Source organism: Babylonia areolata, chromosome 19, assembly GCF_041734735.1.
Source record: "Babylonia areolata isolate BAREFJ2019XMU chromosome 19, ASM4173473v1, whole genome shotgun sequence".
NCBI lineage: Eukaryota > Metazoa > Mollusca > Gastropoda > Neogastropoda > Buccinidae > Babylonia > Babylonia areolata.
Window position 1 is genome coordinate 43,792,222 of NC_134894.1, and position 17,500 is coordinate 43,809,721.

Consider the following 17,500-nt stretch of genomic DNA (forward strand, 5'->3'; position numbering starts at 1 on the left):
TTCCGATCGGCAAGTTTGAGTTTCAGATATATATTTAGCGCCGCGTTTAAAACTGTGCACATCTAGTGATGTTTATTCGTTCTCAGAGACCACTTTCTTCTTTGCTTTTTGTTCACCAGTCCGTATTACGGGATTTCCACATTTTTTAGAACAGAGATAGGGAAGGGAAAGTGTATATTTATCCCACCCCACCCCTCCTTCCCTGTCTGTGCTTGGAATTGTTACAAATTCTGTCTTCACTCAATGGCAGTTGTATTATTAGAACAGAGGTATAGAGGGGAAGTGATGTGTGTCCTCCCATTTTCTGCTCTTACAATTTACACTTTCGGTTGTCAAACTCAGTGGAGGCTGTTGTTGTTGTTATGGTGGTGGTGGTGACGTCATAGACGTGGATGCAGAGTGTGAGTGATACCACAGCCAAGGAGAGGTCGTTCCCCCGTTCTGACACCTTGCACGGATACTGCAGACACTGGAACAGTGGAAGGTGCCAGAAAAAGATCGTCTGCTGGAGAGATTATTTGGGCTGTTGGAATCCATCTTGTTAACCGAATGTTCATGATCTGGATTTCCGTCTTTTGATTCATTCATTCTTTCTTTCTTTCTTCATTCCTTACTTTCTTTCTTCCTTTCTTATTAATCATTTTTGCGGTTCTTCACCTGTTCCCTTTCCAACGCTATTTTTACTCTATCACCTTTTGTTTCTCATCCTTTTGACGTCATCTTTTTCTTCTTCTTCTTCTTCTTCTTCTCCCATCCTCTCTCTTCTTCGCCTCTCTCTCTCTCTTGCTTTCCCTCACTCTGTTCTGTGCAGCAGTGTACGTACTTGGGTGCTGTCCAACCCTCGCGGCACTCTCCCTGCGCTGTCTTATCATCATTTAGCACTGTTGTTACAGATGGGCGGTTCTTGCCTGTTTCTCTTTATCTGCTGTCAAAGTGTGCCATTGTTTATGTTTTGTTGTCTGTTGACTGTCATTGATGATTTCCAGCTTTTGTCTTTTGTGCGTCTTTCTTCGGCTTGCCCGGAATACAGAAGTGAAGGCTAGAGCTCTACAGCTATGAGGCTGTGCGTGTAAGAGTGTGTGGGGGGATGGGGAAGGCAGTCAATAGAGAGAGGTTGTGGCGGTTGGCGGGGACCGAGAATGGTTTGCCTTGATGCAACTTGGCAAAGCACGCACAGAAGTGATTCAGCGCCATTTGAAGCTGACTCGTGACAGTGAACCTTTGTTGTAAATTTGTTGTCATTGCACTCTGGCTGAGAACTCTTCTTGCATATATTTGCATTTGAACAAGTTGGTGTGGCTGTGCTTGTGTGTGCATGTGAAAAGAAAGAGAGTGGGGGTACATAGTTGAACTGGGATTATTTTTTTTTTTTTTTGCCCTTCTCTTGCTTTTACTTTCCTGTTGCGAAATCTATAAATTCTTCATTTCTTTACAAGGATGATAGGGGTTGACGCAGTGACAAACAACAAATAACAACAATTGACTTTCTTGTCATGAAAAATATCCAGTTGAAAGCTTTCAAGGCAGATGCGCGCGCGTGTGTGTGTATATGTGTGCCAGTGTGTGTGTGTGTGTGTGTGTGTGTGTGTGCGTGTTTGAAAGGGAATCCTGAAGAGAAAAGAACAATTGCCCCCTGACTGTCATTGCATACATCATTTTCTGCTTCTTATCAGAGAGCTCGCAATTTGCAGATGAGTCGTGCATGTGAGCAGTGTGTGTGTGTGTGTGTGTGTGTGTGTGTGTGTGTGTGCGTGTGTGTGTGTGCGTGTGTGTTTCTGTCTTGCAGCCAGTCTCTCTCTCTTTTCACATCATCGTCACATGCGCACATTCGTTTCCTCTCCATCCCCCCACCACATACCCTAATTAATAATTTTTCCCCCCAAATAGGCTGGCTGAATATCTGGTTGCAGGGTTCATGTTCGTACCAGACATTACACTGCGTACATTTTGTGATGTTTGTTCTCAAGAGCGAAGAGTCAGCTTCTATTGTTGTTAGCATTGCAGCTGTCATTATATATGACGGGCTCTCTGCATTTCTGAACAGAGATAAGGAAAGGAAGTGATGTGTTCATTTTTCTCACCTCCTTGCTTGTGCTTAACATCAGTCAGTGGCATTTGTTAATACTGTAATAGCTGTTGTTGCGTTCTGGTTCTAAAAACAGAGATGCAGAGGGGAAAGGGCATTCTATCATCTCCCGTCCTTCCCTATTCTTACAATTGCACATTCAGTCGTCAAGTTCTGTTGCCGTTGTTGCTGATGATTTAAATTCTCAGAACTGAGATGTGAAGAGGAGGAAGCAGATAATCGTTTCCACCCCCATACCTGTTTCCATCCGTTCTTTTCCACACACACTCGGTATTCCAAATTCAGCGGTGGTTGTTGTTATAGGTGGCGGTGTTGACGTCAGCCTGGAAACCGTGGATGCAGAGGATGTGGCGTGGACATTGAAGTTCAGCAGAGGTTGTTCCCCGGTCTGACACACTGAGGTGTCTGTTGCAGACGTTGTAAGGTGCCAGAAAAAGAGCACCTGCCGGAGAGATTACAGGAGCTGCTGGAATACATTTCCTCTGCAGGAAATGTTCTTGGACTGGTTTTCTGTCTTTGTTTCTTTTTTTTGTCTGCTTTTCGTTTATCTGAAGTAGTTTAAAATCTTTTCGTGGACACTCATACCATTTCTTCATGAATTGTTCTCTTTTCCTTTCTCCCTTTCTTATTCTTTCTTTCATTCATTCTTTTCCCTTCTTTCATTCTTTGGTTGTGTTTCTTTCTTTCTTTTTCTTTTCACCTTCAGTACCCGTTTCCTCTCCGCCTTCTCCCTTCCGCCTTGTCTCTCTCTTTTCCTTTCTTCCACTCTATCTCATTCAGCAGAGTGTTTGGCTGCCGTCCAGCCAGGGCCCTTATTAACACACTCCAGCACTGTCTTATCATTAGCACTGTTGTTACAGAGAGGATGGCTCTTGCATGTCTCTCTCTATCTGCGGGCAAAGTGTGCCAGTGCCTGTGTTTTGTTTTCTTTTGGTTTGTCATTGATGAGTTCCAGCTTTTGTCTTTTGTCTTGCTTCTGCTTGCACGGGGAGACGAGGTAGCCATCCGGTTGTACGTGCATGTGTGTGCGTGTGTGGGATGACTGGGGGACGGTATGCTGGGTGGGAGAGAGGAAGGGTGTCAAATATATATATATATATATATATATATATATATAAATACACACATATGTATATATATTATATATATATATATATATATATATATATATATATATATCTTGAGAGAGAGTTATAAGTGAGACAGAACCGAACATTCAGAAAAGGATCAGGTAGCTGGAAACGAAGTACGGTGGAACTTGCCGTCGAAAACGGTAAGAGTGTCAAGGTCTTTCAACACTGGTGTGCGACAGTAGAGCGGAAGGGGCACCGGTTTATGTTTTCTTCCTTTCAGAACATGACTGCGTCCAGTGCACACCATGCATTCAGCCGTGCAAGCAGCATGTCGGATGTAGTAGTGTAGACAAAGATACTCTTGTAATATTGAGGGGGTTTTGTTATCAGCTTGCTAATGGTAGCATTAAGATAATTTCTTTTTCCTTCACTTCAAGCAAGAAACGAACAAAAAGAGGACTGTGTATTGTGAGATATGTTTATCTGTTCTGCTTGAATGTAGGCACACTGCACTGAAGATCATGCTGATTAACGTAGACGCAAAAAGCCACAAGACCATTGATCAGACTTTATTTTCAACAACTGATACATCGAGTAAGGAGTAGTGCGGATCAAAACTATACACACATGTAATTGAAATATCACAGAGCATACCTTTTAATATGTCTTTGGTCAGATTCATCCTCTGCTGCGTAGGATGGTTTTCAAACGACACTGCAGCCGTTATGGGTCAGTGTTGCTTCTGAAGCAGTACTGGCGATATATTGTCAGTGGTAAAGAGTCGATTGAATACAGATCGTCGCGCACGACAGTGGTACACTCGGGCAATGTGTGGGTTGAAAAAGGAAAAATATGAACAGATAATTTCCCTTCCTCCCGATACCCTTCCTTCCTCTTCTCATTGCTCCCTTAACATTGACTCGAACTTTCGACTTCTTCAGCAGAAATGCCTGTTCATACTCTCCGGAACTTGTATAAGAAACGTATTCCAGTGTTCATTTTCACTCACCTCGTGTGCGCTTGGTATATTTTCTTCAAAGCAAGTACACATGGGAGCAGTTTTTTCATAGGCTATTTTTCATTGTTCTCAAGCTGCTAGTTGATTCTGGGAGCTAAGTGTACACTCTGCAAAAAAGGGAAAAAAAAAAACAACAACAAAAAACCCAACAAAAACAACAACAACCACCACCACATAATAATACTGCTGCCCGTCTCGTCCTGGTTGTTAAAGGACGGAGAGGAGATCCGCTTCAGTTTGTGTTCCCCTTTCCATGATATTCCAGTACATGTATTCATTACTGCTCCCGGACTATCCTATGTTCGCAGACTGTTAAGCAGTTGGTGCCAACAAGAAGAAACCCATGAAAAGATACAATTAAACATATACGTAACTTACTAGTGTACAGTTAAGCATGCAATTAACTGACACGTAATGGGACTTGAACAGAGATCCGCATGGCAGTGACAAACACAGTAATTGACATTATCGGGCCATGCCTTAAGTTCCTGTCTAATGTGTATTACAGTACCCTCTCACTTTATCTTTTTTCCCTTTAATCGGCAGTTGAGAAATATTACAGGAAAGCTGCTGAAAAGCAACCATTGTTATTACCAACACAATCCGCTTTCTTCAGAAATCCTGCACCTGTGAAACGTAGCATTTTCCCAGAGATACAGGAGCGTACGCTTATCACCGAGTGCTCGATAGCGGTGTGTCACAACAGAAGCGTTTTTATATTAATTCATTCTGTTTTATATATATATTTTCCCCCCCCGTCTGCCTCCACGCACGAAACCAGCCGGGATCCTAGAACTAGCAGTCGACGAACGAATGCTCACAAGAAGTTCTAGAACTAGTGCGAATTCTTAGGTTGTGTTGAGTTGTGTCGTATTGGATTTTTTTTTTTTTTCCTTTTTTTATTATTAAAAAAAAAAAAGTGTTGCAAAGTTTGTGTTGCATGAGTCGCCATAGTGAAGCATAGTGACATCTTGATATTTTTTTCCGGGTTTATCTATCACGGCAGATTTATGTTAAAACACGGTTTAGCTTGGGACATAACGTTCGCCTTCTTTTACATGTGCCGAGTGCATGCTGAGCACGCGAATTGGTTTTTTTTTTTTTTTCGTCCCACAGACAAGTCCCCAAACCATTATAGGCATGCTGATTGTATATTTTCAGGACATTAACCTATTTCTAACAGAATTTACGTGTGTGTGTGTGTGTGTGTGTGTGTGTGTGTGTGTGTGTGTGTGTGTGTGTTATTTTCACTGTGAGAAAAGGGCATAAAGGACCACATAATTTGAGACAGCCTGTATTCGTGACGATTGCGGTCAGAAGATCCGTGTAGGTTTGAAACAACGCAGTGTCCATGTAGTCCACGCTTCCTTTCACAACAGATATCAATGTGAACCAGGCCCAGTGGGTTCAGCTGGTGACCCGCAGTGCTGGCCAGGAAATTTGAGCAGCTCTCTGCAAAGGATGTGTCCGTGACTGAAGAGGGTGACATTCCACCGTGTGATCTCAGTCTCCACGATTAAGCACGTAAAGATAACCACAGTAGAAACTGACTTGGCGACCACTCCCAGTCTGATAACAGTTTTGGGGGGGTTTGGGTTTGTTTTTTTATGGCCAGGGTTTGAACCAACCACATGCCAGTCATCAGTTTGTGGCGCTTATTAACACTGAGTCGCTATTCATCAGTTTGTTTCTGTCATTCTGTCTGGTATCTGTATGGTCTGTCTGCACGCCTGCCCCTTCCTCCACACCGCCCCCCTCCTACCAGAACCACCACGAACCCGTCTCCCGGCTTTGTGTGTGTGTGTGTGTGTGTGTGTGAACGTATCGGGCTAACCTGTGCTGCAGCACGTCATTATGCTATCCAGTTACTGACTTTCAGCGGGCCGTAAAAGCAAGTCGACATCGAAGACGGATTGGGTTGAAACTCGGGTCCTTATGCACAAAATGGAGGCCAGTGAACCCTGATTAAGGTCCCTCGTTATGTAAAGACATGAAATAAACACTGCACACATTTCGCTGAGTGTCACCGACCAGCACTGGAGCGAATTTTACACTTCAAACGAATTCAGGCAAAAACCATTTAGAACTTTGACGTATCGTTTTTCCTTCCGTTTCGGTGCCAGTGATTTGAAAACGAAACAGCACGCGAAGTCTGCGTTTCTGTCTGCTATCTGCGTGCCTGCTTCGTCTCTGTCTTTATCTCTGTTTCTCCCCATCTGTCTGTCTGTCTGATTTCTTGCTTGTTCACTCTGGGAAAAAAAAGATTAAAAAAAAAAAAAATCAGCTCTGCCCCCACCTCCAAATCTCTTCCACATGTAGGTAAGAGTGCGGCACTTCTGCCCATGTCTGTTTCCCTTGGGTTTGTGTCTGGTTATGAGTGTCTTAATGTCAACGTTTATCGCATTTTGAGAGACACCGATACTCTGTGTGTGTGTGTGTGTGTGTGTGTGTGTGTGTGTTAGTGTGTGCGGGCGCGCGCGCGTGCTTACACATGTACAAAAGGCACTAACATACCTACTGACCTACGCCGGTGTGTTTGTTTGTGTGTGCGTGGGTGCGTGCGTGGGGAGAGGTCATGGCTTACGTGCACGTTGGCATGTGTACGTGCGGATGTGCAAGGTTGTGCTATCAGTTCATTGTTTCTCAGCCCACAATCAATAGTCCCCAGAAAGAGCCACCTCTGCCCGATTTCGGCTCGGACCAGTCAGGGGCTGATTGTCATGTGTCCAATTTGGTAGCGGAGTTATCGCATCTTATGCTCTTCTCCAGGGGGCAACTATCGGCTGCACGGCCATAGTTTTGAGCCATTACAGCATTAATGGAGTGTGAGGGTGAAGGTGTAGTAGCGTGGGGCTGTTGGGGTAAAAGGGCAAGGTCACTGGGGTTGACAACAGGTCTTTAGGTTCGTATTAGATTTTGTGTCTACGTCAGTAAGCTTTTGGTGTTGTGATACAGAGTGCGCAGTTCGGCACGTCATTAAGTATTGGAGCAATCGTAGTCGTTGATTGGGAAGAAAAAAAAAGAAAAAAAGTTTCAGTTAAACAAAAGAAAACGAGTGCAGTATTGCTTTTTTGACGGAGGGTATGGGAGAGAGGTGGGTGTGCTGCACAGCGGGGTAAGAGGAGTGGGGGGTGGGGGGAAGGTCGAGAGGGAGGACCTTGGGCCTTAGGCCTTATTCCCACAAGGAAAAATCCAGTCTTGTAATCCTGGTTACGCTTGTTGGATGTTTTTTGGAAAAAAAAAGTAATTGATCTCCTAAGCATGCAGCACAGGCGCAGATATGCTGGTACTTGAAACTGCTTTTGGTTTGGTGTGTGTGTGTGTGTGTGTGTGTGTGTGTGTACACTTATAGAAGATAAAAAAACAAAAGCAGTACTGAAAAAACAAACAAACAAAACAAAACAAAAAACAGACATTATGAATGTCGGCACTCATTTAGTTATGGAAACCCGAAAATTCTCAACAACCATAAATTCAGACACGGCTGCAGAAACGGTATATTCCAGAATCCCGGCCATACGTGAAAAACCGTACGTTGTTTCGACTGCAGGAATACGCGAGAGATTCTGTGGTTGAGTCGGAGTGGTTGGTAAGGGGGGGTGGGGGTGGGGGAATAATACATATATTTTTTATCCGGACTGTGGTGGGAATTCGGTTTTGATATAGTTCCGTGTTTCACGCTAATATTTTGGAGAATTGGTGTCTTTCATTTTTGTTGTTGCTTTGCTCTCTCTTTCTCTCTCTCTCTCTCTCTCTCTCTCTCTCTGTGCGTCTCTCTCGACAGCCCTTTCACTTCCCTTTTTCTCTCTCTGTTCTATATATCACTCAAGCTCTCTGCCTCTATCTGTCTTTACAGAACCCTTCCCTTTTTGTCTCCACGCATTATTTCTTTACCGTTCCTGGCAAATCGCAATTTCTGAAAACCGAAGGTGATTGCAGGTTCGCTTTTCTTCCTCCATTGCTGCTGTCCATCATTGTTTCCTGCCCTTGACGATTATGATTGTGGTAATAATGATAATAAAATGAAGAGGGTGGTGATAATGATGGTGATGTAAACAACAACAGTGGAATTTGTTTTTCTACAGCACCTCTGCCTGCATGTCTCAGAACGCCTTACATGGAAAACAGTCATCATCACCATCGTCATATATCCCTTTTTTCCGTTTTACTGGTGATTTTGTTGTTGTTGTGACTCTTCATCTTCTCTCGACCCATACCCCCTCTTTCTCTCCATTTCACGCGAATACTTGTAACGTGAAAGCTCCCATCTTCCTGGTATGGTTGAATTTATGCTGACAAAGCGAAACGTGTGTAAACCGGTCCTATCATTTTGTGTGGATGATGAGGCAGAAGGGTGAAGGTAAGGGTGGTGGTTGTGGAGGAGGGTGTGCCATGACCACCGTTTGGGCTTGTTGGAATCCTCAGCATCTGACAAGGTCGGCGAGAAATGCATGATCATGAATTATTCATCAGTATGACACACCAAAGTGGAAGAAGCCATAGCGTCTTAATGACCGTCTCAAGCTGAAGAAAGACGGAGGTGTGATTCGTGTCCGTGTGACATCCTTTTGACGGGGGGAAATCTGCATGTGCAGGCAGCATCCTGCTGGGGGAGTTCATTCCCCTCCACTCTCCACCTCACCCCGTTTCTCATCTTTCACCCCCACCCCTCCAGGGGGGTTACGCCCTTGTCGCTTCTCCTGTTTCCTTCTACACCCCTTCCCAAGGGCCGCCCGCCGTCCCACTCCCCAGCCCCCCACCCCACCCCCACGCCCCTGCTCCCCCTTCCCCAAGCGCATGTACTTGCTTAGCCAGGTCGTGTTGCAATGCCAGGGTGCAGAGACTGCCGTTACGCCACCCACAGTAAGGGGGCTACACACATTCGTCAGAACCCAGTCCAAGCCAAGGAAGAAGAAGACCCCGCATGGCTATTGATTCACTTCGGTGGTGCTTAGCAGTGCCTGTTCTGATTCAAAACACGCAGGACAGCACTTTTATTGCCATCGCAGAATCAAACAATGGTGAGTTTGTTGCAGTGGGTCTACATTTCCAGACCTCTCCTAACTAGCCCCACGAATCTGCAGATACCCAAGACCTTCACATGAACTCTATGCACGCGCTGCACACACAGAAATAGCAAATGACACGATACGGCTGGTTCATAAACAAGTCAAATTCAATGTCTGGGATCTGAGTGAAGGAAAGGAAAGAAAGGGGGTGGCCGTTGGGGGGTGGGGGGGGGGGCTGCCCTCACAAGAGATCCACCCTGCAGAGATCTGTGAAGTCTGGGGAATGAAAAATATCGGTCGCAGGGCTTCCTTTCGACAGGTCGACCTGCTCTGTCTTTAAATCCAGACACGGGACATTGCCACCGCGCAGATTATTGACACTTCTAACAGCACGTGACTCACTGCTGACGTCCTTTATGGCTTATTTGCATTTTTTTTTTTTTAAGGCGGCGGCGGCAGGTCAGACCTGCAATTATATAAGCTTATGTACTGTACCACCACTTCTCCGATATAAAGGACACTGAATGCCAGGTACAAGCACGAGCGATATTGTACGCCATGGGCTACTGACTGTGATTTAATAATCAGCATGTAGGCTGTGGATTGTAAAAAGTGCACACGTTCCCGGGTCGGCGACGTGGGTGTAATTGATCGGACTTTAAGCCGTGCCCAGCTGATGGACAGCACAGACAGACAGGCGGACTGACTGATAAGATGGGTCGGGTAGAGCACACTGTGTGCGCATGCCATTCGATGAACACGTGAACAATGCGTGCCACACACACACACACACACATACACGCCCTTGGCCTTGGCCGGTGGGGGAACTCTGATGGCCGCCACTGTCTGATTGGCTATAAACGTTTGTTAGTGTAATCGCCAGGTGCTACCTGTTGCTATCGGTGTATGGCAGCCGATAGGGCCTTTTTGGGTACAGGGGAAAAGTGATCAGGCTATATATAATTCCCCCCCTCACCCCCTAGTATATTTGATCCGGCTTTGTTACTTTTTTCTATTTATGTCTGTATACTGACATAACAAAATGGTCCTGATTTCAGCGTCAGATACATGAACATTTCTTGTATCTTTGATATGAGTGTATATGACATGACCAGTAGTCTTGACGTGAGGGTCAGCAATATCAACATTTTTCAGCTTGTTTGTCAGTGCATGACAAAATGTGTCAAATGAATGGGCCAGCTATATTATTATTTTCCTATTTAATGTATATGGAAATATATACATTTATATATGACATTACAATTGGTCTTGGCCTAAGGCATCATACCCATCTGCATCTGTCCTGTCGAAGCGCCGATGCTTTTATCGATTCCATTCTACTGAGAAATCGTTGTCTCCACACTCACCCACACCCCCCAGCAACACAAGAAAGAAGTGGAGAGGGCAATTTGAAAACACGCGGGCGAGAGAAACTGGCTGCAACCATGAAGCAAGTCAGGTTTGGTAATGTCGCGTGTCTTCCTTTCCTCGATACAATTTTATATTCAGGTCCTGCTCATCAATATAGATTGTATCGTTTACCGCTCTTGAGGGCCGTGCCATCCAACATCTCATCATTATATCGACTCCGCAAACCCAGTGCTGCAAGCTTGCTTCCGTCGGTGTCAGCAGAAAATTTTCACCTTCGTCATTCCCAGTGATCAAAGTTTGCTTTTCGTTCGCGCATGAGCTGGATTGCTACAAGCATGTTATCTGTGACAGTGCTGTTAGGGTTTATATCGTATATGTTCTGGTTTTGCTCTTTGAGCTATCAGCTGGACCAAACGCTGGCCGGCTAGGTCCCAGGATAGCCCATCTGTGTACCATGTCCTACTTGATTTGCTGATGATAGTAACTGGTAATGAAGTATTGGCTGATAAAGCGAATCACGTTGTGGAACCGTATTTTTATTTTTTATGTTCTCATTGGTTTGCAGGCCGCAGCTGCGGCGCGTGACTGAAGAAGTATGAAACTGAACTAACATATCGACTGGGCTGTGGGCAACAGTGATAATTGATAGTGTGTTTGGTAACTGTACCAGTGCAAACAGTAATATATTTTCACACATACATGTGCACACAAATGAGCACACACTAGCGCGTTCGCACACATACAAGTACGCAGTCGTGCGCATGAACGCGCACGTACGCTCGCATGCACACACACACACACACACACACACACACACACACACACACACACACATGTACATTGACACGCAGACATACCCATAATCAAAACCCACCACCACTCCACACACACACACACACACACACACACACACACACACACACACACACACACACACACACACACGTGGTAGAGATATAGAATGCTTCGGTGTATATGTTACAACAAATTCAGAAACAGAACAAGGCGAGGCAGGACCAAACAAACGACACACTTTCCGTTGGACGGTTGTGTTGTCGCGTAACACACGTTAAGCAGAACAAAGTCCATTCATGTGACCGAGGAGAACGAGGAAAGCAGAGGAGGAACAGCAAACAACTCCAGTTTCCTGAAACAGTAAATCCACACAACGGACCGTCTCTGTGGGTGGATCTGGCGAAAAACAAACCACCGAACGGATGTTCTGTGCACTTAATTAATTCACTGCACGGTGACAACATAACAGTAACTATATTTAGATATATTTATGAGCTGCTCAGCAGAATGCACGTGTCCTCATGTGTGCGCTGGCTTGTTTGGCTCAGTGACAGGCCTGGTCATTTTGCTTGACTTTATGATTATGTATGTACATGTCAAGGTATTTATGCTTGATGCGTGCTTGTGTGTGTTTGTGTGGGTGTATATAAAAAAAGGTCTGTAGTAAAAAGCTGGGAAGCTTTTTTGGTTGTACGTGAAGCACTAATAACTCCACTGGTGTCATAATAATAATCATTATTATTTGTTATTATTAATGAACATTCTGCCTATTGAGAAGCACAACACATACGCACAATACAGACCACGCATGGCGACATAACATCGACTGCACGAAGACACGTTGAAATACATGAATACGTATATCACCACGGAGACATATAACATCAGTAACATTCGGAAAGCTCTCAAGGCCTGACCAGCGCGTTGGTTTGTATTGAGATTATGCGAAGGTGAGCACTCCCAGTATTTTTTTTTTTACCTCAGATATGAATAGTGTCGTCTCGTATTACCGATTCGCCCATTCATGAATCACCTTCTAGTGAATTAATGATCCCGTTCATCTATTCCCAGTTCGCACACACACACACACACACACACACACACACACACACACACACACACACACACACACACACCACTCGAAAACAATACCTTGCTTGTACTCGGAGATAGATTGGTTGCTCTTTCATATTAAAACTTTGAGAAGTACATTGTCTCAACAACTCCTTGCATGCAGGCACGCAGGCACATATTCCATTCGGTTTATATCTAAGTTTAAAAGCATATGGCGCACCATCCAAAACTCTGAGACCTCAGTTTCCCCCAATTCAGACAAAGAGAGTAGGCGAAACGAGAATGGCGGGTAGGCGAAGAGTCAAACTCGCGTGAGGCCTACGTGTGTGGCGACACGATCAAAAATAGGCGAAATGGGAACAGACGAATCGGGCCTGCACCTTATGGGTTATTCCGGATGCCTTGGCGACTCCTTGAGACTGAAACTCTACAGAGAGTAAATACAATAAACCCAACGCTGCACATTGCCCTCACATTCCCAGTGACTGTGACTGGAACGAGTGGTGGCTCCAGCTTGCCCGCTGACAGCTTCCGTGCACGACGAGGTTTCAAGCTGCATTTCATCTCCTGTGTAATCTTCCTAATGACAGATCATGACATCCGCCTGTGCTGTTGTTAGACGTGCATGTCATGGAGTGATGAATACCTCCGCCAGTGGAGGGTGTTGTGTTGTCTGATTTCTTTTTTGTCAGTCAGCAGGATGCAAAAGGCAGTGGACGTTATCATCCCCCACCCATCCATCCCCCTAACCCCCATTCTCTCCTGAAGGACCAAGAACCAGTCGCTTAGATGAACCAGGATTTTAAAAAAAATCTTCATCATTAATTTGAAGAAAAGGCAAAAAGTATCGTTTCCTTGTATGGGAGGGAAAAGGATGTGTGGGGTGGTGGGTGGGGGTTCGATATGCAGTGTCATATCTCAAGAAGGCAAACACCACAGACTTCCCTAACTTCTCGGGAGATAAAGGGGGACGAAGGTGGTCGTGACATATGTCCTGGTGATCAGTTGGTTACTTATCCATGCCTTTGTTTATGTCAGTGAACCCGGATTTCCGTCGTTACGGGACAATGGATTTCTGGTCAGAATATTACGCTGTTATCCCAAACAAAAGAGGATGTATGGGAAGGAAGGGGTGGGAGGGTGAGGGATTTGGGGGTTAGCGAATAATGATTGTTGGGCGTTGGTGGAGGTGTCATGCGTTCCCCGGACTGTCCTTTGGTTTCATGCAGTATTGGTAGTGGTTGTCTTTCCCTTGGTGGTGGTATAGGAATGTGTGTCTAAGGCTTGAGAGAGAGAGAGAGGGGGGGGGAGGGGGAAGCCGGGAGGGGGCTGGGGGGGGGGGGTCAGAAAGAGAAAAGGGAGGAGGGGGGGCATGGTGTTCGTCTCTGACATGCATTAAGGACGTTTTTCTTTTTCCACTTTTTTTCCCGTTGGGTTTACAAGTTCATGCTTACTTTATCAGATGAAATTCATAAACGGGAGAGAGAGAAAAATGTTATTTTGAATGATTCACAGTTTGCGTCATGACATTTTTCTCCTAATATTATTCTGAACATTGACCTTTTCTTTCTATCAGATAGTTTGTTTCGTTTTTAATGTGGACTCAGTTTTTTTCTCCCCCGTGCTGCTGCTTGGCTGTCTGTCTCGGTTGCTGTGAGATACAAGAGAAATCATTGATCAGGAAGCTTTCTGGACTGAATATATGAGGTTTTTGTTGTTGTTGTTGTTGTTGTTCGCAGACAGTTATTTACAAACAGATCAAAACAGCCACGTGCTCTCATATTGTAGTGGTCGTCTAGATATAATTATACGTGTTGATGATTATGTATGTTTGCGTGGGATGAGAGAGAGAGAGAGAGGGGGGGGGGGGGGAGGGAGGGAGGAAGAGAGAATGTTTGCGCATGTGTTAGTTTTTATTCTGGTTTCCTCAAATTTCGGATTTTCCTAGAAAAAATAACACTGTAAAGCTGATATGTTGTTTCCAACCGAACAAAGAGCAAAACATGATTTTGAGCTGAAGTGTTGTTAACGCGAGAACAGCGACATTTTAAATCATGTATTATTGATGAAAAGCACCAGAAAATACACCCCCAAATACAAACAAAAAAACAGCAAAATAAAACGATTACGACAAAACAAAAGCAGCACACACACACACACACACACACACACACACACACACTATAACACACACACACACACACACACACACACACACACACACACACACACACACACACATACAACACACACACACACACACACACAAAGAGAGAGAGAGAGGAAAACGGCGGTTCAAAGAGATTGAAAACGAGGAGAGCGGTCATGTATCCCAGAACACATCCCTTCATTTTCCAGAAAAAGATCAGGTTTAGAAAAAAAAGTAGTGTTTCCTTTCTGTGATCAGATCATTACGGGTTCAATGATCGGGCAACGTCCTTGAAGGGTGAACGACACAGCAGTGCTGTACCCCTCACAATCGATACAATCATGCACATCTTTGTTGTTGATCTATATATATATGTGTTTTTCTTTTTTCTCTTTTTTTTCTTGTGGTTGTTATGTTCAATAACAGGGTATAGTGTGATCCCTTTGTTCCTGTTCTTCATGCCCTTGTTTCTTCTTCTTCTGAATTGTTGTTGCTGTTGTGTTATTATTAGTTGTTTTTAATCTTCTCCCGCTTTTTGGTGTTGTTGTATTGTTCTCCTCATTTTCCTTTTCTCCAATCTCTCCTTCTCCTCTTCCTTATTTTCATCGTCCTCTTCCTTCTCCCCTTCCTCCTGATCGTCGTTCTTCTTCCACCTTTCAGCGTGTAGATTCCAGACTTTGGCGCCCACGCCCGACGTTTTAGCATGGTAGTCAATCAGGCGCCGGCACACCGGCGAACCGATAGTGATATCCCAAAGGATGATGAATTAAGTGAGTTTAGTGAGTGTCTAGTCTCCTCAGTCAAATCAGATTGTTTTCAGTGTGTGTCAGAAGGGTCTGGGAAAGTGGGAAGCCAGTAAGGAGACGACGTTTTAAACGTTGGCACCCAAGTCCATGCGTTCTGCGACTGAGAGTGAATAGTGAAGGAGGGAGATTGGAGAGGATAAGAGATTCAGGGGAATGACGGAAGCAGGAACGAGAAAGATAGAAGTGGGGGGAGTGGTGATAGATAGGGTATCCTGTACGTGTGTACTGAGCTCCCCTTGGCTCTGTCTGTTTTTCTCTGTCTCTGTCTGTCTGTCTATCTCCGTCTCTCTCTCTGTCTGTCTCTCGCACTCTTCACACATAAAATGAATAGGATGCTTTCACTGATTTGCGTTTCATCTGAATGTGCCCCATCTTATCCTCTTGTTCATTTTGCCAAGGTTTGGTTTATATAATGTGCGCGAACAACACGTGTAACGTGACCAGGTGTATACAGGTCGGTGACCTTACAATAAAAAGTTCCGAGTCAGTGCTCGCTTCACTGTGTGTGTGTGTGTGTGTGTGTCTACGCGCACGCGCGTATATACGCCGCCTCTCTCTCTCTTCTCAACTTTTTTTTTCTGATTTCTCAACAGATAACACAGCGAAGGTCGCACCAGAGAACTTGGAAAGCTTTTTCTTTGTGTGTGTGTGTGTTGTTTTTTTTTTTCTTCTCAATGTTCTCTGACGGTGCCATCCCAAGAAAAATGGTGAAAGGTGAGACGCACAAGCACAAACCGGGCAACAACAGCAACAGCAACAGATTCCGCTTCGTTCCCCCTTTCACCACCACCAGCGCTGAAAGCAGTGACACTGGTCGTTGCTCTCTGCAGCGACGGCAGCGAGATGATGATGGTGATAGGAGCAAGCAAGGACCTGCTGGCTGTGGGACTGGCGGTGATTATGGAGAGGAGTTCATTTTCCGTGGCGCTGAGGATGAGGGCCCGCCTCCAGGAGACAGCGTGAAGGGTTCTGTCGGAGGTAAATAATGCAGCACATTTTCAGGTTTCTACTTTTTAAGTATTGTATCAGTGTTCTTATTTTATCTTATTTTCTTTGTTGTTGTTTCACTTTATTTTTTTGTTGTTTTTTCTGATGCTTTGGGTTTACTATTTATCTTTTTTTTGTTAATTGTTTTATTTTATTCACAAATTTGTTGTTTTCCTGATACTTCGGGTTTGCCATTCCATTTTTCTTGTATTTATTTATTTTTTTATGTTTTGTTACTTTCCAATTTTCAATGATGTGTGTGTTTGTTTTGCAGTTGTTTTATTTCTAGTGTGTGTGTGTGTGTGTGTGTGTTTCTTCTTCCCTCCCTTTCCCTGTGATAATCTTTGCTTTTATATCATCACTGTAACTTTCAAAATCAGCAGGTGTTTCCTCTGTTGGGCTTGACTGCCACGGATGCCACAGTAACTGGACTATGCATTTTCTGCTGCCAGCAGTTTTAACATTCATCAGTTCTTGCACGTGGAATACGTTTTTGTTGTTTTAATTTTTTTTTTTATTTATATTTTATAGATATATCTATTTTTTGTATCCACTATTCTCTCTTTATCCTTTGGTATTCACCGCACCTTCCCTTCCCCCACCCCCCCCACCCCACCCCCCCACCCACACACACACACTATTGATATTTGCCACACGCCGATCGTCATTAACAGAAGAAAATTCACAAAATCATTCAATCTAATGCAGAAAGTATTTGGGAAGAAACGCTGTCAGCGGGCCTTATACTTCTGGAGATACTGTCGTCTTTGACAGCGATCGCTTTTTCTCGGGGTCTTCTTTTCAATCAAGACAAACAACATTTTGGCTATAGAGAGAGACAGTGTGGGGTGGGGGAGGGGGTGGGTGGGAAGGAAAACAGCGCGCTGTTTCATTCCATGTCAGTCTTGTATTGATACTGCCGGTTGTTGCATTCCAGACTGTCCCCCACCCCGGAAATGTCAGCGGGGGACAATTTGACCGCTGGAAATGCCCCCCGGGGACTTTCTCACTGTTCATAATGTCCTATGCAGATATTTCAGCGGCCAAAATATCCCCTTTTTTGCGTTTTAGCCTCGTTTTGAAATGTCCCCCTACGCCGAAAATGTCACCCCTTTGTATCCCGTAACGTCCC

General features: G+C 44.6%; 1 protein-coding gene across 2 annotated transcripts in view; it reads left to right on the forward strand.

Moving 5' to 3' along the window:
- Positions 1-405: 405 nt before the first annotated feature.
- Positions 406-17,500, forward strand: part of LOC143294325 (uncharacterized) — a 65,257-nt gene continuing 48,162 nt past the window's right edge. For both annotated transcript variants that reach the window (XM_076605774.1, XM_076605775.1), the window contains exons 1-2: positions 406-484; positions 15,975-16,359. In XM_076605774.1, coding sequence (XP_076461889.1) covers positions 16,056-16,359 — 304 coding nt within the window. In that variant the 5' untranslated portion in view covers positions 406-484; positions 15,975-16,055. The remainder of the gene's footprint in view (positions 485-15,974; positions 16,360-17,500) is intronic.